At 38.5% G+C, this 22,177-nt stretch overlaps 1 protein-coding gene across 2 annotated transcripts in view; it reads left to right on the forward strand.

Moving 5' to 3' along the window:
• The window catches only part of NTN4 (netrin 4), a 121,974-nt gene that overhangs the window by 88,269 nt on the left and 11,528 nt on the right, over positions 1-22,177 (forward strand). The window contains exons 6-7 of one of the 2 annotated variants that reach the window (XM_055336500.1): positions 13,578-13,791; positions 14,101-14,216. In XM_055336500.1, coding sequence (XP_055192475.1) covers positions 13,578-13,791; positions 14,101-14,216 — 330 coding nt within the window. The remainder of the gene's footprint in view (positions 1-13,577; positions 13,792-14,100; positions 14,217-22,177) is intronic. The other variant, XM_055336501.1, reaches the window with a different exon arrangement.

Raw genomic sequence — 22,177 nt, forward strand, 5'->3', positions numbered from 1 at the left:
CGATTGCCTTTCAGCAAAGAGTGAATAAAAATAAACTTGGTCCTTCTACCTTAAAACCCAAACCAAGTGTTTACCAAGATACCATTTGTTACTTGGTTACTGTTACCCTGACTAGCTGGCTAACTTTGTAAAGAGCTCTACCTCCATCCGAATCTCTTTTTTTCTTCTTGCTTTTTCTTCTTCTTCTTTTTCATCTTTCTATCTTAGATGAAAACTGCTCAACAGATGGAAACACAGTGCCTAGAATGGGTGATTATCTTGCTGCAGGCTGTCTTTCCATCCTTCCCAGTCTACACAAATATCACCTTCTCATCATGCTCCCAAGAAGAATCTCTTATTTGTACCTCTATTTAATAATTATTTCATTCCACTTGTTTGTACCTCTATTTAATAATTATTTCGTTCTACCTTTAGGATGGTTTTTTTTCCCTTCAAGTTGTCTCAGAAGTAAAATTTTTAAATTAAATAAAAAATACCTTACCACAATGACACATTGAGGTAAAACCATAACGCTTCCCACTTTCCACTGTTGTAGCTGTGTTCCTGTCCATATCAGAAAAGGATTGTTTCACAAGGGTCAGTAAAGTATCTTCCTATAGCAGCTTAGTGGGCTTTTATTTTTTTTCAAATTATAGTTTCAGCAAAGCCACATGAATCCATTTTATGTCATATAAACAACATAGATATCCTTATTTTATGCTGAAAACAATGATTTCAGCATAGAATCAATATGAAGTAATTGTTTTTGAAAAGCAAACTTTAAATGGAACCAGTCATTTGGTAATAATATTTGGGAAACTTTAATCTCAGCTTTTAAAACATCTAGAATGTAAAACCAGAGGGTTAAGAAGTGAAAGACATAGAAAAAAATCATATACCATAATGTAGTAATCATACTAGGACTATCCTTTAAAAAGGTCAAATTACATAAATTAAAATCACCCCCCAAGAAGGAGAAATTTTATGAACTGATGATTAATAGAAGTCAGTCACATTTGGGAAGAGAAGTGGGAGAGGTCATGAAATTCTCTAATGTGCCTCCACAACAGAAAGTGTAACTCACTGAATAAATAAAGAATATGCCATTCTGCATTTGATGAAGACAAGTAATAAAAAATCAAAAAATAATTATGATATGTCAAAACTTTCAGATAGTCTGGACCAAATTAGATGGGGTAAAAAGAAGAGAAGAAGCATTTGTTGAATGGCTACTATGGGCCAGACATTGTGCTGAGCAATTTACATAAGCTATCTCATCTAGCATTCTTTAGGAATTAGGTGGTACTTTTTATATTTCATAAATGAGGATGTTGAGGCTTAAATTAATTATATAATTTATCCAAGTTCATACAGCTGGTCAGAAGCAGTATTGGGATTTGAACCCAGGTTTGTCTGACCCTGAAGACTTTGATCCAAAGACATACAAAGATCTAAAGAACTTGATTCTACACTGTGTCCTGGTTGATGAAAATAAAATGAGTTTTAAAATGCAGAAATAGGGATGCCTGGGTGGCTCAGCGGTTTGGCACCTGGCTTCGGCCCAGGATGTGATCCTTGAGACCCAGGATCGAGTCCCACCTTGGGCTCCCTGCCTGGAGCCTGCTTCTCTCACTCTGCCTCTCTCTCTGCCTGTGTCTCTGCCTCTCTCTCTGTATCTCTCATTAATAAATAAATACAATATTTTAAAAATAATAAAAATATAAATAAAATGCAAAAATAGGGGCTCCTGGGTAGGTCAATCAGTTAGTTAAGCATCTGCCTTTGGCTCAGTACATGGTCCCAGGGTCCATGGGAGTCTGCTTGGCCCTCTATCTCCACCCCTTCCCTCCGCTTGTACTCTTTCTCAGTCTCTCTCTCTCTGTCTCTCAGGTAAATAAATAAAATCTTTTTAAAAAATAAAAATAGGGATCCCTGGGTGGCGCAGCGGTTTGGCGCCTGCCTTTGGCCCGGGGCGCGATCCTGGAGACCCGGGATCGAATCCCACATCGGGCTCCCGGTGCATGGAGCCTGCTTCTCCCTCTGCCTGTCTCTGCCTCTCTCTCTCTCACTGTGTGCCTGTCATAAATAAAATAAAAAAAAATTTAAAAAATAAAATGCAGAAGTAATTGGAAATATGTATTAGAATAAAAATAATTTTTAAAGGAACCTAAACTTTTGAAGAAATTTATGGCATTGGGTTTTGAATAAGACCCTGCTTACTAATGACTAGCCCTATAAAGTTTGAACCTAAAGAGCTGCATTTATCTTAAGGAATCTTAGTATAAGAAAGATGGAAACAACTGAGGAGTGTTCCACATAGGCCAACAAAATAATTAAGAAAAGAGAGATACTAATGAATAAATATGAAAGAGACTGAATATTCTCAACTCAAATAGGAAACTGCTCAGAAAGAATACAAGAACTTTCTTCACACACTCAAAAGGTTTGTGGGGACATAAGGAGTGGCAAAACATAATTTACTTCCCTAGAACAAAGAGTCATAATTAGATGTAATTGGATGAAAGTGAGGAAAAAGGTTGATTAATGTGAAAAAAATTTCACTGCCAGTGAAAGTCATTTATGGGTGGGGAATGTCTCCTATAGAGTTGGAATAAAGATCTTTTATCACAAGTAATAAATAATAAAATTCGACGGAGTGGAGCATTAAATGTAGGCAATAGTCTCACACTGCCAAGATTAAGGATAATCTGTGCTTTTTAACCATTTCAGTTTTCTGTTATTGTTTCTGTGCTGTTTCTGTTGTGTTTGCTCTGTTTCTAGTGTCTTAGGCTTGCAGTGCTGTGTTTCTAAGATACTAAACACCTATTAAAGAACTAATACGAGACTTTCAGGAGGTTCAGCAAGACATATATTATGGTTGTCATTCATTCAGAGGAACATTCGTTCAACAAAAATTAAGTGAGTCCCTAAAGTGGGTCAGTGTGGTCCTAAATTTTGGGGATACAGAGATGAAAGATGTGGTTTCTACTTTCTAGGCCTTCGCTATGTGCAATAGAGACAGCTGGGAGGCGAAAAAATCATAAAAAGAGTTTACACTGGAGAGCAGAAGACCATCAATCATTAAGAAATATTTATTGACTTTAATTCATCCATTTTTTTAAATTCAATACAGATTTACTCAGTGCTTACCATGTGGCAGGCCTATCCCATTCACTGTATATACAACAAAACAGAGTCCCTTATCCCATGGAAAGAGACTTTAAATAAATTTATCTGAGTAAATATGTAATTAAAAACTGCATGGGCACCTGGCTCAGACAGTGGAGCATGTGACTCTTGATCTCAGGGTTGTGAGTTTGAGCCCCACATTGGGGGTATAGAGATTACTTGAAAATAAAATATTAAACAAACAAACAAACAAACAAACAGGGGTGCCTGAGTGACTCAGCTGGTTAAGTGTCTGCCTTCAGCTCAGGTCATGCATGATCCCAGGGTCCTGGGATTGAGCCCCACGTTGAGCTCCCTGCTCACTGGAGAGCCTGCTTTTCTCTTTCCCTCTGCCTCTCCCCCTGCTCGTTATCTCTCTCTCTCTCAAATAAATAAAATCTTAAAAATAAAAACAAAACAAAACTGCAATATGCATTATGAAGAAAAGGGTACCATGATAGATTATAGCACGGATGAACCACATCAATTCAAAGAAGATAGATGAAGTCAATAGGGGTTCTTTATCCAAAGGAAAAAGGAGTTAGGAATGATGTCCGTTCCTGACTAGGCACCTGGGTAGATGGTGCCTGAGTGGAATGGGAACTCAGAAGGTTTTTTTCAACAAAAAGATAATGGTGCTTGATATAACCAAATTCTTCAGAGTGAAATACAGTGTCTAAAACTATACTTCAAGGCAGCCTCGGTGGCTCAGTGGTTTAGCACCACCTTGAGCCCAGGGCGTGATCCTGGAGACCTGGGATTGAGTCCCACGTCAGGCTCCCTGCATGGAGCCTGCTTCTCCCTCTGCCTGTGTCTCTATCTCTCTCTGTGTCTCTCATAAATAAATAAATAAAATCTTTAAAAAAATAAAAATAAAAAATAAAACTATCCTTAAAAGTTTTCCTGTAATGGAATTTGTCTGTACACTCAAAAGTACAGGCAAATTCTTCTTCACTTTTGATTGAAGTAGCAACCCAGGAATATAAAATTGGTTATTTAGCTGTCTAAAATCTTTAAGATATACCCAGAAATAAATAGTAACTCCCCCAGTTATGACTAGTAAACAGGAAAGAAAAGATACAGGAATCAAATTAAGGGTCTGAGCAGTGGTCACATAGTAAAGCATTAAAACAAAGGATATGACTTTTGTATTTATTTGTATTACTCATTTAAAGTTTATAGAAATATAAAGTACATAGGAAATATACTTAAATACCTTACATTTATTTTTAAAGTATTTCATAGGCACACAAATGACTAGATTTATGCATGTATGGATCTCCTTCAGTGTGGTATGTACAATGACTTTAGGAGACATTGCATTTCAGTAACTGAAAGACAAGTCTTAATTTATATTATTTTCTTATTAGATTTATTATAACATACTATTTGAAATTAACATTCATCTTGAATATTGTGGCACTATCTTTTTAAAAAATATTTTATTTAAGTTCAATTTGCCAACATACAGCATGACACCCAGTGCTCATCCCATCCAGGGCCCTCCTTAGTGGTACCAGCTATCTTTGAACATAATGTATATTATATGTAAATGTATATGTAAATGATGAATTTTAAAAAAATTTTCCTATGAGAGTATAGGGATAAAACATTTTGCCTTTGAAAATTGCCTTTTTTCACAACTTTTTCTTTATTTTTCCATAGCTGTTCATCCACTAGCAAAAATAATTGATAGTAGAAGGAAAGGAGAAAACAGTACCAAAAAAGGTAGAAGACTTAATTTTATCTAACATTTAACTTCACGCTTGATATAGTAAGAGCTGCATCTCAGATTGCCCTTAATTCCAATTCTAAGAACCTCAGGGCAGGGCTAGGGGGCAGCTGGGCAGCTGGGCAGCTTTTGAAATGGCTTTGATATATAAAATTCCCCATCAGGAATTATGGAGGGCCTTGGCCTTTTCTGGGGAAGACAGTGTTGGGAGGCTGGGAGGCTCTGCTGAAGGAGTGGCCACTGGGCAGTGGTGAAAGCCCTTGACAAGCTGCCTCTTTACCCAGCTGAGGGCCTTGAACTTTGAGTTCTGTTTTTAGAAAAGCTAAAACAGGAGCAAGGATTTTCAGGGTGTTCTGCTCTTGATGTTGCTTTTACTAACAGAATAGCAAAAGCTACAGCCATCAGGGAATACCAAGGAATCCTGGTGACTTTTAAAAGTGGTAAGATGCTAAATGCAATAGGCTGTTTTGATGGTAAGCTTGGCATCATGATCACTCTGAATGAAAGATGTGCAAACAACTCATAGCGTTCTGGAGAAGATGGGAATAAAGAGAAAAGGCAGCAACTGTTACTTTTGACTCCACTACTAAAAGCTTTAGCAACTCCATCAGAATAAAGGAAGCCATAACTCTCCTATTATGTCCCTGGCCATTCGGTATTCGTGTTTACATACTTATTATGTTCACGTAGGTTGACAGCTGTGACTCCTGTCCTAGATTACATGATGGGATATCTCCCTCTAAGCAACAGGATCATAGATCATGTCCTGTTTTCAATATACTCTTATCCATAAAAGGAGAGTAAGAGCAGATAAATTTATTTTATCCAAAGAAAAGAATATGTAGTAGGAGAGTAACCTAATTCTGTGAGACAAAGTTGTCAAGAAAGCTGTTTGCCACCAAATTCCTCCCAAGTGCAAAGTGAAGAATTTCAGCCTAATTTGGAAACCAATTGTTAAAATTGGTTTTTAAAAACCCTCATATCTACAATAAGACAGTTTGCTCTTTTCTCTGTGTTCGCATGCACCCTGGGCTACCTCTGTTATAACATTTATTGTCTGTAATTATGTATTTGCATATCTCCCTTAATTGACTGAAGAGTTAGCGATGACTCTGTATTCTTCTTTATATCTTCAGCCTCTGGCATAGTTCATGTTAACACTAAAGTTCAAAAACTCTTTGGTGGGGCACCTGGGTGGCTCAGTGTTTGAGTGTCTGCCTTTGGCTCAGGTCCTGATCCTGGGGTCCTGGGATCGAGTCCCACATCAGGCTCCTTGCAGGGAGCCTGCTTCTCCCTCTGCCTATGTCTCTGCTTCTTTCTGTGTCTCTCATGAATAAATAAATAAAATCTTTAAAAACAAACAAACAAACAAAACCCTTTGGCAAAGGTGTGAATGAATGAGTGAATGAATGGTGGATTTTAAAAAACTAACATGTTGGGTACCTGGCCAATTTAGTCAGAAGAGTATGCAACTTTGATCTCAGGGTCATGAGTTCGAGGCCCCATGTTGGACATTGTTTTAACTAATATGTTTCAGCCAGATAATAATAATAGTATTCTCTGGGCATTTGGTGCTGCTAACTACATACAATATCTTGTTCAATCCTCACCCAACCCCATTGCATAGGTATTACTAATCATACTCCATCAGTAAGAAAATTGAAACAAGGAAGTTAATTTCACAAACTCTTATAAAGAATAAGCCTCATGATCAGAATTTGAATTCATCTAGTCTGACTTTTAAGTTGGTGCCCTTACAAATTCTGTTATATCGCCTTTGTTTTATTTTCTGTCTTACTAAAAGATCTTATAGGCAATTTCCAAACAAGCTGTATTATGATTGAAACAAGTATTAATTGCAGAGCCATGTAGGAAAAACAAGGTTATTTAAAAATGTGTTCGACCATTGTTTCACCAACAGTATGTTTCCTGGTAAAAGATACTGCAGAACAGTCCCATGTCTTAACTCTTTTCTGTAAATGCCCATAGAGAGACAGTGTTTCACATAATACATGTATTACTGCAACCATATGTCTGTAAATAAAATTTGAATAATATTTAGCAATTATATATTCATTATTTGAAGGGAACCTGTTGTGAAATCTTTTGTAAAAGTACCCATTTCCTTTCCTCTCTCTCACCTGTTTTGAATATTTTGTATTATTGTTTCAGGGTTTCTTATAACAGGACACACCAGTACAGAATGTACTATTTAAAATTAGTCATTTGCATTTATTAAAGAAACCTTGTAACAATATTTAGGAATTTAAAATGCCATTTTCAGTAATTTTATTCTGCCAATTTGATTGAGAGAGCGGCAGTGGGCAAATGGTTTGGGGGAGAGACTCGGGAAAGGTGATAATTATTCCAATGATGAATCATTTAATACCTAGATAGGCCATATAGCTTTTAAAATATACCCAGCTGCTACCCAAAGCACTGTTTTGGCTTTTAAAGACAACTCACCAAAAATAAATAAATAAAATAAAATAAAAAAATAAAGACAACTCACCATAGCTTTACCAAAAATTATACTGAAAAAAAATTAAGCTCAGAATGATAGTATATGATGATAGTTCAATCTTTACTATTATCTTCCAACAAAAAGACAAAGCTTATGTCAAGGATTTATGTTATGCCAACAGGGCTGCAACTTTGACATTCTTCATACATAATGAATATGTAAAAAGTTAAGTGGTTGGGTTGCACCTTAGAATCAATAATCAGTAAGAAATATTCCTTGGAGAATCAGAACCTGAAGCAGAATCTAGGCAGACCTTTTTTTTCCCCCAAGCAAGAAGAAAATATATTTGCATTTTGGAAGAAAATAAGAAATGTAGATTACATGTGTCAAATAGTGACTGCTCCACAAACTTCAGGAGAGAGGTATGCAAGTCAGGCCTTGGTGTGCAGTTTGAAAACCATGTCATGAAAAGTGTCAGCGCTGTCTGCCTGGAGCTAGTTCTGCATAGTTTCCAAATGGTATTTTTATCTTGTAATTATGTAAAAAGTCACATTGACAGAAACCTACTAGCACATGTGATAGAATCACATTCTTCTCTGGCCATTCCTGAAATATGTAGGTTTTAAGGTCTATGGTAGTACAGGGAGGTTAAATCCTAGGCTTGAATTTTCTATTAGAGTGAAAGATAATGGTGCCAGTGGGAAGCCATATATTACAATAGATGGAAGTCCAAGACCTCCTCTTTCTTCTGGCTCCCCTATTTGCTGTCAAGAACCAGGCTGACTTGGAACTGAATATTGGCAGTGACTATTGATTTGGTCATCTCAAAACAATGAAATGTTTATATTGGATTATGTGATTTCATTTAATGTCTTCACAATAGCACTTTGATACATTTTGATGCATTTTGTGTTACATAGCATACAACTCTCCAAATTATTTCCTTGTTAATTAATTAATTAAAAACAAATAAGTCAACAGTGCCTTGCTAACTTAAGAGAAAAATTGGTCATTCACTCCTATAAGCTAGACATGTGAAAATCTTCCTCAGTTCCTCTTTGTCTCTCAACAGTGGCTTCTTGCCTCACATCAAGATGACCTCCAAATCCTATCATTTCAACCTAAATATAGAGGCTTTTCACATCCAACCTTTCCTCCTGTTCTGGCATCTCCTCTCTTAGTCCCATTCCTTGTTCTCTCTCATTTCTTTTGTTTCCCTGCCATCAGCCTCTCCCTACTCTAGTCTGTTTCACACAATGCCACTCAAGTATCTTCAAAATTAAATTATATCCATGTCATAATTCTGCTTTTTTAAAGTGTTACTTCCTATGGCTCTTTATACCCACAGGACAAAATTCAACCTCTTGGGTTAGTCCCTTCTACAATCCGGCTCCAACCCTAACCCTGTGACTTTTTTCCTCTGCCTTATGAGCTTCCACTGCTTTCCACTCAATGTACATTCTACAGTTCTCACACTCTCCAAAAAGGCCCTGCCCTTTCACATATGATTCCTACAGCAGGGAATGTCCTTCAGGTCCATTTCACAAATGCTGATGTGGAATTCTACTATATACCAGATACAGTTCTGCGGACTGGAAAAAAAAAAGCAGATAAAGATCTGGGGTCCCTGGGTGGGTCAGTCAGCTGGGCATCTGCCTTTGGCTCAGGTCATGATCCTAAGGGTCCTGGGATCAAACCCCGCGTTGGGCTCCCTGTTCAGGGAGGAGTCTGCTTCTCCCTCTGCCCCTCCCCTCACTTGTGCACACGCTCTCTGTCCCTCTCTCTGTTTCAAATGGGTAAGTTAAATCTTGAAGAAGAAGAAGAAGAAGAAGAAGAAGAAGAAGAAGAAGAAGAAGAAGAAGAGGAAGGAGGAAGAAGAGGGGGAGGAGGAGGAGGAGGAAGAAGAAGAAGAGGAAGAAGATAAAGATCCTTCTGTCAATGAGTCTAGAGCCTACTAGTAGGGGAAACAGGCATACAAATAATGATGTACTATAATGCACACAAAATAGAAATATATACTAAAGGGAGAGGCAGCATAGAGGAGAGTGCTAGACTGTCTGGAGGGAGGGGGACAAGGAAGCATGTCAGGGTCCAGATGGACAAGCTGGGAAAGGCAATGTAGGAATGATAAGGGGCACCATGGCAGGAAAGAGCTTCACATTTTCAGGGAGCAATGAGAGCTTCCACATATAATGCAGAAACAAAATGCAGTAGGGATGAACTATTCAGTTAAAAATGATAAAGATGCTGCATTTTGTGGTGTGTGTTTTTCCCACCATTAAATTTTGTTTTAATTATCTAAAATAAATGCAGTGGGAAGAGTATCTGAAGACTGAGATATATGACTATCTTCCGTCTCCTTTTCAGCTTGCAAACTCCTACTCATCTTTTAGGATCAGCTCAGGTATCTAAATGACCCCTCCTTTAGAATCTCCACGTGAAAAGTAAACTCAAAATGGATGAAAGACCTAAACGTGGGGCAGCCCGGGTGGCTCAGTGGTTTAGCACTGCCTTCCGCCCAAGGCCTGATCCTGGAGGCCCGGGATCTAGTCCCACATCGGGCTCCCTGAATGGAGCCTAGCTCTCCCTCTGCCTGTGTCTCTGCCTCTGTGTGTGTGTGTGTGTCTCATGAATAAATAAATTAATTTTTTTTTAAGACCTAAATGTGAGACAGGAATCCACCAAAATCCTAGAGGAAAACACAGGCAGCAACCTCTTTGACCTCAGCTGCAGCAACTTCTTGCTAGACACATCTCCAAAGGCAAGGAAAACAAAGGCAAAAATGAACAATTAGGACTTCATCAAGATAAAAACCTTTTGCATAGCAAAGGAGACAGTTGGCAAAACCAGGAGACAACCGAAAGAATGGGAAAAGATATTTGCAAATGTTTTATCGATAGAGGGCTAGTATCTGAAATCTATAAAGAACTTACAAACTCAACACCCAAAGAATAAATGATCCAGTCAAGAGATAGATAGAAGATATGAACAGACATTTCTTTAAAGAAGACATACAAATGGCCAACAGACACACGAAAAAAATGTTCAACAACACTTGGCATCAGGGAAATACAAATAAAAACCACAATAGATACCACCACCTCACACCAGTCAGAATAACTAAAATTAACAAGTCAGGAGACAACAAATGTTGGCGAGGATGTGGAGAAAGGGAAACCCTCTTACACTGTTGATGGGAATGCAAACTGGTACAGCTACACTGAAAAATAGTGTAGGGGTTCCTCAATAATCAAAAACAGAGCTACCCTATGACCCAGCAATTGCACTACCAGGTATCTACCCCAAAGATACAAAAGTAGTGATCCAAAGGGGCACCTGAGCCCCAATGTTTATAGTAGCAATGTCCACAGTAGCCAAATTGTGGAAAGAGCCCAGATGTCCAGCGACAGATGAGTGGATAAATATATATGATGGAATATTACTCAGCCATCAAAAAAATGAAATCTTGCTATATGCAACAATGGGGATAGAACTGGAGGATAGTATGCTAAGCAAAATAAGTCAATCAGAGAAAGACAATTAGCATATGATTTAACTCATATGTGGAATTCGAGAAACAAAACAGAGGATGATAGGGGAAAGGAGGGAAAAATAAAATATGATGAAATCAGAGGGAGACAAGCCATAAGAGACTCCTTTTTTTTAAAGATTTTATTTATTCATAAGAGACACACAGAGAGAGGCAGAGACATAGGCAGAGGGATAAGCAGGCCCCCTATGGAGAGCCCAAGGCAAGACTCGATCCCAGAACCCCAGGATCAAGACCTGAGCAGAAGACAGACACTCAACTACTGAGCCACCCAGGTGCCCCAAGGCTCTTAACCATAGGAAACAAAGTAAGAGTTACTGAGTGGAGGGATGGGGTAACAGAATGATGGGCATTAAAGTAACAAGCACTGGCTGTTATATGCAATTCATGAATCACTGAACTCTGACTCTGAAACTAATAATACATTCTATGTTAGTTAATTGAATTTAAATACAATTAAAAAAAAACAATTTCCATGTAATTCCCTCAACCTGTGTTACCTTTTCTGTGCTCCCATAGCAGGCACAGGCCTCTATTAGAGTGTCTAGGCACAGTGTATGGAAAGTTTTTATTTACTCCTCCATTTCCCCAACAAGACCATGAATTCCTTGAGGGCTGGCACCATTACTTACACAAGCATAGATCCTATACTTCTACAAGAATTATTTATTGAATTAAATTGTTAGTTCACTATTAATTAACCATATGCCAGACACTACACTAATGTAGCCATACACTACATACATGATCTCCTTTTATCCACACAACAATCATATGAAGATAGACGTGGTTCTCATTTCCATTTTAAAGACAAGAAAACTGTGATAATGAGAAAACTGTGATAATGAGAAGCTAGGTATATTGCCAAAAGTCACATAGTCAGTAGTTGAAATTTGAGGCCAAACTAAAGCCAAACTATGATTTTAATGACAAATTAATCAATAGATGTTTCTAAGGGGATGAAGGAGAAATGGGATCTAGAGTGTTATCAGTTGAGAGGAACTTAGCAGGAAGAATTAGCCTAGGAGGTGTCAGACTGTGCTATGTATCTTGCTAAAGTAATTTCATTTAAAAATCATTTCATTCTCATGAAATCTCCATGAGACCTAGATACCCTACTGAGGAAACAAACCGACGTTCAGGACAGTTTGGTGCTGGTGAGAGCTCTCTTCTAGGTTGTAGACTGCCAACTTCTTGTAGCCCCACATCCTTCACAGAGAAGAGAGCACTGAGCTTTTCATCCCCTTATAAGGGCACCAATGTCATCACCCTCAAGACCACATCCAAACCTCCCAAAGACCCCACCTCCAGATACCATCACACTGGAGACTAGGCTTCAACATATGAATCTGGGGGTACCAGTCTATAACACCATGCAAAGTAAACCCAGCTTTCTTCCCATCTCAAATCTGAACCCTCTTGGCTGTATCACTATAAATTCATGATGACTAACCTCAAGTGTGGCCTTTATGTGCCTGGAAATTATACTTCGCTTTCCATGTCTGTCGTTCACTCTCCCACTGACACTCTTCATCTCTCACCTGATGACTTTGCCTCCTAGAGGCAAATACAAGAATCAGAAAAGAAAACTTCCACCAGCTCCCATGACTTCATTTGTCCACTTTCCTACATCTGACTCCATAAGCTCTGCCCTGCATCCTGTTACCATGAACTGATCATGTTCCTATCCACGGCCAGTACCTTTTCTTCTGGCACCATTCTCAATTCTATACCAGATCCTGTCTATCTCCCTTACTTACGTATGCTTAAATATCCTCCAACAGTGCTCCCAGCTTTCTTCTGGTCATCAGCTTTCCCCTTTTTATTGGATCATTCCCATCAACATCAAACCTGTTCCAATTTCTAATTTCCCTCATCTTAAATAAACAGGGGGATCCCCGGATGGCTTAGCAGTTTAGCGCCTGCCTTTGGCCCAGGGCATGATCCTGGAGTCCCGGGATTGAGTCCCACGTCGGGCTCACCGCATGGAGCCTGTTTTCCCTCTGCCTGTGTCTCTGTCTCTCTCTGTCTCTGTCTCTCTCTCTCTCATCTTAAATAAACAAAACAAAAACTCAAACGTTCACTTCCATTCATACCCTCGTCCAGTTTTAGCTACCACCACATTTCTGTGCCCTTCTAGAAGAAGGGCAAATTCCTCTACTCCCATTTCTTAAATCCTCCTCAGATAGGTTCACCACTCATATTTACAGTGAAACTGTTCCTATCAAGGACACCAGTGGTCTTCATGTTTTCAAATCCAAAAATATATTCCCAATCTCTTTTGGGACTAGCAGCATTTAACACAGTTGATGCTGCCTACCTGATGTTGAAACTTTAACTTCCAGAACACCATACTCTCATGATTTGTTTCCTTTCTGGCTAACTGCTCCTTTTTTGTCTTCTTTGCTGATTCATTCTCAACACCCCAAGCAAAAGCCATTCACATTTAATGCCTTCTAATTTAGAATAAATAATGTATTTCATTTTGCAGCAACTGTACTTTCCTGATTTTATCTTCTCATCTGTAATTTAATTAAGTTTCATTCTCTGGGCATATACCAACTGGCTAAAGGGGGAGCCTTAGAGGTACAGTGGGTGGTGAAGGGAAATCATTTCAGGATTGATCTTCACAGATCATAGATAACCAGTTACTCATTGGTCTTTGTGTGTCTTCTCTGTTGTAGTGTGTTCCTGTCATCCAGTTGGATCAGCTGCTCTTCCTTTCAGCTCAGTGACCTTCTGTGACCCCAGCAATGGTGACTGCCCTTGCAAGCCTGGGGTGGCAGGGCCACACTGTGACAGGTGTATGGTGGGGTACTGGGGCTTCGGAGACTATGGCTGCAGGCCCTGTGACTGCGCAGGGAGCTGTGACCCACTCACAGGAGACTGTATCAGCAGGTGAATGCTCATGGCTCTTGCTCTGTGTGTCCTTCAGATTCTTTGGAAGATCTGGTAGTGATGTGGAAAATCTTGCATATTGTCAGGGGAGCAAAGATGTATTTGCACAGCTCTTTAAAGAATTTTTGTCAAATTGCAGAGTCATTTGTTCTTGCAAGATTCTAGAGGGTGGTATAGGCCCCTAAAACACTCTTTCTGAAAACTACAAAGGATGGGAAGGTACCTGATTAGTTTGAAGTCTCCATATATGTGTTCATTTCATTCAGATTCTAAGAAAGCCCTTAACTTCATCATTTTCAATTTTATTAGCAGCGCAGACATAGACTGGTATCATGAAATTCCTGACTTCCATTCCACTCATAATAAAAGCGAACCAACCTGGGAGTGGGAGGATGAGCAAGGATTTTCTGCACTTCGACACTCAGGTGAGATAATAGATATAACCAGATATCTTATTTCCAGGTCTGGTCTGGAGTAACAGCAATTCGTGACAAAGAAACAACTCTTGGAACCTATGAGGGGGAACTCTTTAGTCCTGAGGTTAATAAAGTAGTGACCCCCTCCTGCTGCCCATAAGCATAAAACTATTAAGGAGTTAGCTTAGGAGTATTTTAACAAGCTTTTGTTTATTTTCTGATTGTTAGGGTAACATATCTTTTTTTAATGAAGATTTTATTTATTTATTCATGAGAGACACACACAGAGAGAGAGAGAGAGAATGGCAGAGACACAGGCAGAGGGAGAAGCAGACTCCATGCAGGGAGCCCCATGTGGGACTCCATCCCGGGTCTCCAGGATCACACCCTGGGCTGAAGTCGGCGCTAAACCACTGAGCCACCAGGCTGCCCTAGAGTAACATATCTAATTAATATAGAAAATCTGGAAAATGCAAAACATCACAGTAAAAATATACCCAAATCTCATTACCCAAACTATTAATGTTTTCATACTGTTTTACACAGGGGAGAGCTAGTAAATATATCAAGTTTGGAAATGTAGAGATCTATTTAAAGGAAAAATATTCTTACAGACCTAGTATAACTTAATATACACAAAGCTAAGTATGAATTCCTTATGTTTATATCTTTTTTTAAAACTAAAAAGCAAAAATAATTTTATAAACTAATTATAAGCCAAATAACAAAACTAATAAAATTCAATTTAACACCATTAATTGAACATGAAAGATGATCTATACTTGAAGCCAAAACACTCTTTCCTGTATAAAGGTTCTTTGAGTCTATCAAGTCTATGCTACTATTTCCTCTGACTCAGTTTTCCTATGATGTTTTATTTGTTCCTTTTTTGATGAGCATGCCACGATATTGGTGTGAATACATGGTTTCTGTGTTCATTCTGTCCCTATTCTTTTCTTATAGAAACTCAAGTGGTTCTATTCTCCACCAGCATGCTCCATAACACAAACACAAATGTGGGCATGAAATCTTGTGTCAGCATTTGATTGTAAAGTGCTCCCCAAATGATCCAAATGAAACTTACAATAAATTTTTTTAAACCTTTTATTGGGGTATAATTGACATATAACATATTAGTTGGGGCAGCCCGGGTAGCTCAGCAGTCTAGCGCCGCCTTCAGCCCAGGGCTTGATCCTGGAGACCCTGAATCAAGTCTCATGTCGGGCTCCCTGCATGGAGCCTGCTTCTCCCTCTGCCTGTGTCTCTGCCTCTTTCTCTCTATGTGTCTCTCATGAATAAATAAATAAATAAAGTCTTTTTTTAAAAAAAATATTAGTTTAGGTGTAATGATTCAGTACTTGTGTGAAATGGTCACCAAAAAATTCTTTTTATTAAACCTTACAATTGCCAAAAATGTATTGTGAACACACATATACATACCTGCTAGTGTTACCAAATTTTAAGTTTTGCCATAATTTTTTCATATTTTTATTTAAATTTTAAAGTGTTACAGATACATTTGAAGACCTGTACCAATCTCCAACTCCACTAGCCTCCCTTACTCCACAGAATAACCACTAACCTGAATTTTGGTATTTATCATTAATTTTCATGTTTTTACTACATATGTAAATAGAGTGTTTTTATTTTTTTTGAGTGTTTTTATTTTTTAAAGATTTTATTTATTTATGAGAGACACACAGAGAGAGAGAGGCAGAGACACAGGCAGAGGGAGAAGCAGGCTCCATGCAGGGAGCCCGACGTGGGACTCGATCCTGGTTCTCCAGGATCAGGCCCTGGGCCAAAGGCAGGCGTTAAACCGCTGAGCCACTCAGGGATCCCCTCAATAGAGTGTTTTTAAAATTGGATGCACATAACTTACCCTTACTTTAAAACTTCTTGTGACCTAAATATGTATTTTTTTTAGATTTATGCATCCTATTATTTGAATATGCCACTTTTTATTCTCTCATTATCTGCCATTTAGAACATTTCCAATTTTCCACTGTTATATGTGACGCTATAATGAATGTTCTCTTAAATGTGACTTTGTGCACTTAAGAAGAGGAGCTTCACTAGAGCAGGAGCTGGTAAACTGGCCCTCAAACCAAATCTGGCCTGCCAACTGTTTTTCTACAACCCACAAGCTACCTGCTCTAAGATTTAGTTTTAATAGTTATATAAGTACCTACATAATGTCTTTAATTGTGTCTCTTAGACCATAAAGCCTAACACATTTATTATCTACACCTTTTGGAAAATGTTTGCTGATCCTTCTCCTAGGGTACAACCTAAGTTGGGTCCTAAGTTGTTTTTTTTGTTTTTAAGATTTTATTTATTTATTCATGAGAGACACACACAGAGAGAGGCAGAGACATAGGCAGAGGGAGAAGCAGGCTCCGTGCAGGGAGCCCAACGTAGGACTTGATCCCAGTATTCCAGGATCAGGCCCTGGGCTGAAGGCGGCGCTAAACTGCTGAGCCACCTGGGCTGCCCATAATTTTTTTTTTTTTTAAATCAAATTTACCACATATTGCCAAATACCTCTCCAAAGTGGTTATACAGATTTGCATTCCACCAGCAAAGTATGACATCCTGTTGTTTCACATCCTCACTGATATTCTGTATTTATTTCACAAATTTTTGTATAACACATACAAGGGGCCAACCACCATTCTACCTCACTAATTCAGCTACAATTCAACTCATTTAATATTTTTGGGCTTCTAAAGTTAACATTATCAAGTCTCTCAACTTTTGCCAATCTGATGAGTATGAAATGGGACCTCACCATTTTAAATTACATTTTCCTGATTACTAATAGTTTTAGTAACTTTCATGCTTTCTTGGCCCATCAGATCTCTTTTTCTGTGTATTCCCAGTTTGTCATTTTCTCACTAATTATAATTTCTTATAAATTCCTTCCTCCATCCAACAAATATTTATTGAATACCTGTAACATATGCCGGTACTATAAATATAGTAATAGAACAGAACGTATTAAAAGCCCAGCCTCCAAGGAGCTTACATTCTTGTGGAGGAAGACAATTAATGGATAAATAAAATATTTAGTATCATGTTGCCTAATATTATAGAGAAATAAAGTAGGGAGGGAGATAATAAGTGGTCAGCAGGGGCATACTTTTAAATATAGTGATCAAGGAAAGTCCTGTAAAAGGTGATGTTTGAAAAAAAAAAACTGAAAAAGGTAAGAGAGTAAGCATACAGATAAAAGAAGGAGAGTTTAGGTATAAGATGCAGCAAGTGCAAAAGCCCTGAGGTCAGCAAGGAGACCAGAGCAACTGGGGCCAAATAAGAAACCACAATTTTAATACATTTTCATGCAGAACTTATGGACTCCTCAAGAATCAACCCAAATTTGAGAAACACTAGTATTTGCAATTCTGTATCATGTATTTTTTCACTTAATAATCTTTTTTTTAAGATTTTATTTACCTGTTCTTGAGAGACAGAGAGAGGCAGAGACATAAGCAGAGGGAGAAGCAGACTCCCCACAAGGAGCCAGATGCGGGACTCGATCCCAGATCCCAGGATCAGGACCTGAGCCAAAGGCAGACAACCACTGAGCCATCCAGACGTCCCTCACTTAACATAATCTTATGATCATTCTCCTAATGGTTTCATTTTAGTTCACTACAGGAAAGAAGGTGGGAAAGATAAAAGAATGCAAAGTAGCCATATTTATCTCTTTTATCTCTTCAAAAAGAAAAAATCTTTCCCATTATTAATTTTTTGCCTCAATGCTAAATAGTCTGAATTCTATAGTTTTAACTTTAACCACTTTTGGAAGTTTTACTTTTCTAACACAATGATTTTCATAATTATTCAACTTTGTCTGCTAAGCCAAATCTGTAAAAAATCAAGTATGTAGGACCATAGGACATTCATTAAGCCAATCATGTTACTAGGGAGCTGGTGACACATCAATTAAGCACATAATGTGCTGGCAATCGGAATCACTCCAGAATCACACCCACAACAGCTGTTAGGTCTGTGATACCCCCTAGAGAGTCTCCGAAATTCATCTGGAGGAGCTCCAGATTGAGGAAGCCATTGTTCAGTTTCCTGCTAAATGGCAATAGTGCCATTGGGTATAGAATACTGCCGTGCTTGTGGCACCTTTTTTAAGCAAAAAGGTAATAATCAGTTTTATAAGCACCATAGCTCATCCTCAAATATATGTGCCTACCTACCTATTTACCTACCATAAGTTTCCAAAACTAGAAACATAATGCACTATACCAATAAGATACCCTTAATTTCTACCACTTCTTATGAGATGGAGAGCATTAGATGTAAAATTCACCTCCTTGCAAAAATTTGGCTTTAAATAGTACCATAGAACTTGTACAACAAAGCTGGCTTCAAATAGTTCCATAGAATTTGTACAAGAAAACTGGTTTTAACCAGTACCGCAGAACTGTAAACAGTGTTCTAATAACCCAATATTAACTAACTAGGTTTTTCTCCCCTTCCAGATTTCCTTTAAGAAAACACATCTGAGGGCAGCCCGGGTGGCTCAGTGGTTAGCGCTGCCTGCAGCCCGGGGCGTGATCCTGGAGATCCAGGATCAAGTCCCACATCGGGCTCCCTGCATGGAGCCTGCTTCTCCCTCTGCCTGGGTCTCTGCCTCTCTCTCTTTCTGTGTCTTTCATGAATAAATAAATAAAACTAGGGGCAGCCAGGGTAGCTCAGCGGTTTAGCGCCACCTTCAGCCCGGATCGAGTCCCGCGTCAGGCTTCCTGCATGGAGCCTGTTTCTCCCTCTCTCTCTCTCTCTCTCTCTCTCTCTCTCTCTCTGTGTGTCTCTCATGAATAGATAAATAAAATCTTTAAAATCAATCAATCTAAAAAAATTAAAAAACAAAACAAAAAAGAAAACACATCTGAGTTAAAGCCTGATCAACAAAGATTCATTCAAAAACAAATTTTAAGGATGCCTGGGTGGCTCAGGTGGTTAAGCATCAGACCCTTGGTTTCAGCTCAGGTCCTGATCTCAAGACTGTGAAATTGAGTGCCACAACACTGTGCTGCATGCAGTCTACTTATCCCACTCCCTCCCCCACTGCCCCTCCCTGCCCCTCTCTCTCTCAAATAAATAAATGACATCTTTTTTTAAAAATTATTACAATAGTAATCTTTATAAAAAAAACAATTTTAATGTATGATTTCTTAACATATGAAAAGGAAGTGTTGGAAAGCAACCACAGATCTTCAAATAACAGAACTTTGTATGTTCTTGTTGGCTGAAGGACTACAAAGGAGAACGTAAGTTGAGTAATAATACATGCCATTTGGAGTTCCAAATGAGAGTTTTTAGCATAGTAGTTACTGTACTCTCCTGCCTTGGTGGAATTATCAAAGGCTGCAGGCTATCTATTTAGGTTACTCCAGTTTCTGAATGAGTAACCCTCTCTGCTGTGTTTAGATTATATGCAATATTATTTAACAGATCACAACAGCTCATTTTGAGCACTTTAAATTTCTCATTCCTACTATCTAATTCCACTGTGATTTTCCACTTGCACATGTCATTCTCTAGTTTCTAGAGCAGCTTTAGTTAGAGCCAATGTGTCACTATTTGCCACATCACCATGTCTACCCAACCTCGTCTCACCAGAATCATACCCTCATTTCCACATGGATGTTGTCAGCAACTCTAATTCTTTATATTCTCCTCATACTAGACGTTTGCTGTTTTTGCTTAACCAGATCCATTTCCCCTTTATTCTTGCTATTTCTGAGGTAGTGCAACCCAGCTTTACTCTGGGGAGCCATCCTCCCCCCCCCCATTTAATATAGTCTTGGCCAGGCCAATCAGATGTGCTCGCCCCAGAATTTAAGTCTTGAGCCAAAAATGACAAAGTCTGAAAGTGATCACAGTTCATGATTTCAATGGCAAATGCATGAGAGGGCCTGCACGACAGTTCCTGCCATCTAGATCTCTGCAGCTCTCCTGATTCTTGTCTTTTCTGAGTCCTGGTTCTTCAGCTTTTTCTCCTCTCTGCAAGCTACTGCATGCATATCCTTTCAACAATTAAGTTAAATCACTGATTGCTACCAAAAAGAAACAAAAACAAAATACTTAAATTATACACTCCTGAAATGCTCTCCTCCTAACTTGCCTACTTTGTTAGTAATACTTCAATCTCCTTTCACCTTGGCGGAAAACTTCAAGTTCATTCTTAGGCTTCCTCTTCCAATCCATTGACAAGATCTCTAGACCCTAACTCTGCAGCCTCCCTTAATAGTTCTTCCTTTCTAGACCTACAATCACCTCTTCAGTTCAGACCCACATTTCATCTGACTTAGAGACACAGGACAGTGGAAAGATCAGGGGTTTCAGATTCTCCCAGACCCAGGCTAAAAATCTGGCTCTGCTACTTGTTAGTTACACTGCCTTGGACAAGCTGATTAACTTCTCTGAGCCTTTATTTTTTCATTTGTAAATAATGCCTATCTCATAAGGTTATTGTAGGGCAGCCCGGGTGGCTCAGCAGTTTAGCGCCACCGTTAGCCCAGAGTGTAATCCTGGAGACCCGGGATCTAGTCCCATGTCGGGCTTCCTGTATGGAGCCTGCTTCTCCCTCTGCCTGTGTCTCTCTTCTCTCTCTCTCTCTCTGTGTCTCTCATGAATAAATAAATAAAATCTTAAAAAAGAAAAAGAAAATACTCTGCTGTCATAAGGTTATTATAAATATTAAGATCATATGGATAAAGTTCCTTATATAGTTTATGGCTTATAGTTGGCACTCAATTCAGTTACTTTTGCTATCATCAATTTCATCAGCTTCTAACTGGTCCCTATTTCCATTTTCTCTCCATTCCAATACTTCTGATACAGTAATGCCAGGTTAATATTTATAGATAGATAGTTTTAATTCATGTAACTTCTTTAATCTGATAAGTTTTGAAAACTCCCCTTTAGCAATGAGCAAAATGGGTGAAGGGGAGCAGGAGATACAGGCTTCCAGTTATGAAATGATAAGTTGTGAGAATAAAGACCCAGCATAAGGAATATGGTCAGTGGTATTGTAATAGCACTGCATGGTGACAGTTGGTAGCTACACTTGTGGTGAATGTAGCATAACATATAGACTTGTTGAATCACTGTGTTGTACACCTGAAACTAATGTAACATTGTGTGTGGACTATACTCAATTTTTTTTAAATATCTTTCTCTGACAAATTAAATTCAGGTCCTAATTGTGTATCAGTCACAATTCCTGGTCCTCCATGATGCATCTACTATTCACAACTCAATCTGTACTCAGGAAAAAGAGAACCACTGACTCTTCCACGAATACACTCTGCCCTCTCCCTTACATTTCTTCCTTGCTTTTTTATCTCTGTATTCTTGTCCTTGTCAAATTTCTATGTTAGGTATTAGACAAGTAAATGAGTAAAAAAACACTTAAAATAGTGTGGGGCACATAGTAACTGCTCCTTGGTAAATGTTACCTACTTTTATGCCATTCAATGCCTATGAAATGTAATGTGTGAGGGCAGAAAGGGAAGGATGAAATATCTGTTAAGTAAGAATGGAAATCCTATTCCTTCTGGGTTCTGGGAATATAAAGATAAATAAGACATAACCGTGTCCTCAAGGTTCACAGTTTAGAGAGGAAGCAGATAAATGAATGAGAATGCTATATAAAAACTATATACAAAGGCATTTTTAAAGTCTTCTACAGCCTGGCAAATGTCTCACACACAATAACTGTAATACCTAATTTAAGCTGTTGGGAGTAAACATACTACATATTCTTCAGAGTCCATTTCAAATCGATCTTCAGGCATGAAGATCCTTTTCCCATCTTCCCAAACATGCAGCTCTCCCACCCAAGTATGTTATACCTATCTTAGAATGCTTATTGCTGTTTGTATGCTTGCTTTATTCACATTACTGAGCTGTAAGTCTCCAGGCAAGAATGCATACTGCTTTATATA

Source organism: Nyctereutes procyonoides, unplaced genomic scaffold (genome assembly GCF_905146905.1).
Source record: "Nyctereutes procyonoides isolate TBG_1078 unplaced genomic scaffold, NYPRO_anot_genome, whole genome shotgun sequence".
NCBI classification, from domain to species: Eukaryota; Metazoa; Chordata; class Mammalia; order Carnivora; family Canidae; genus Nyctereutes; species Nyctereutes procyonoides.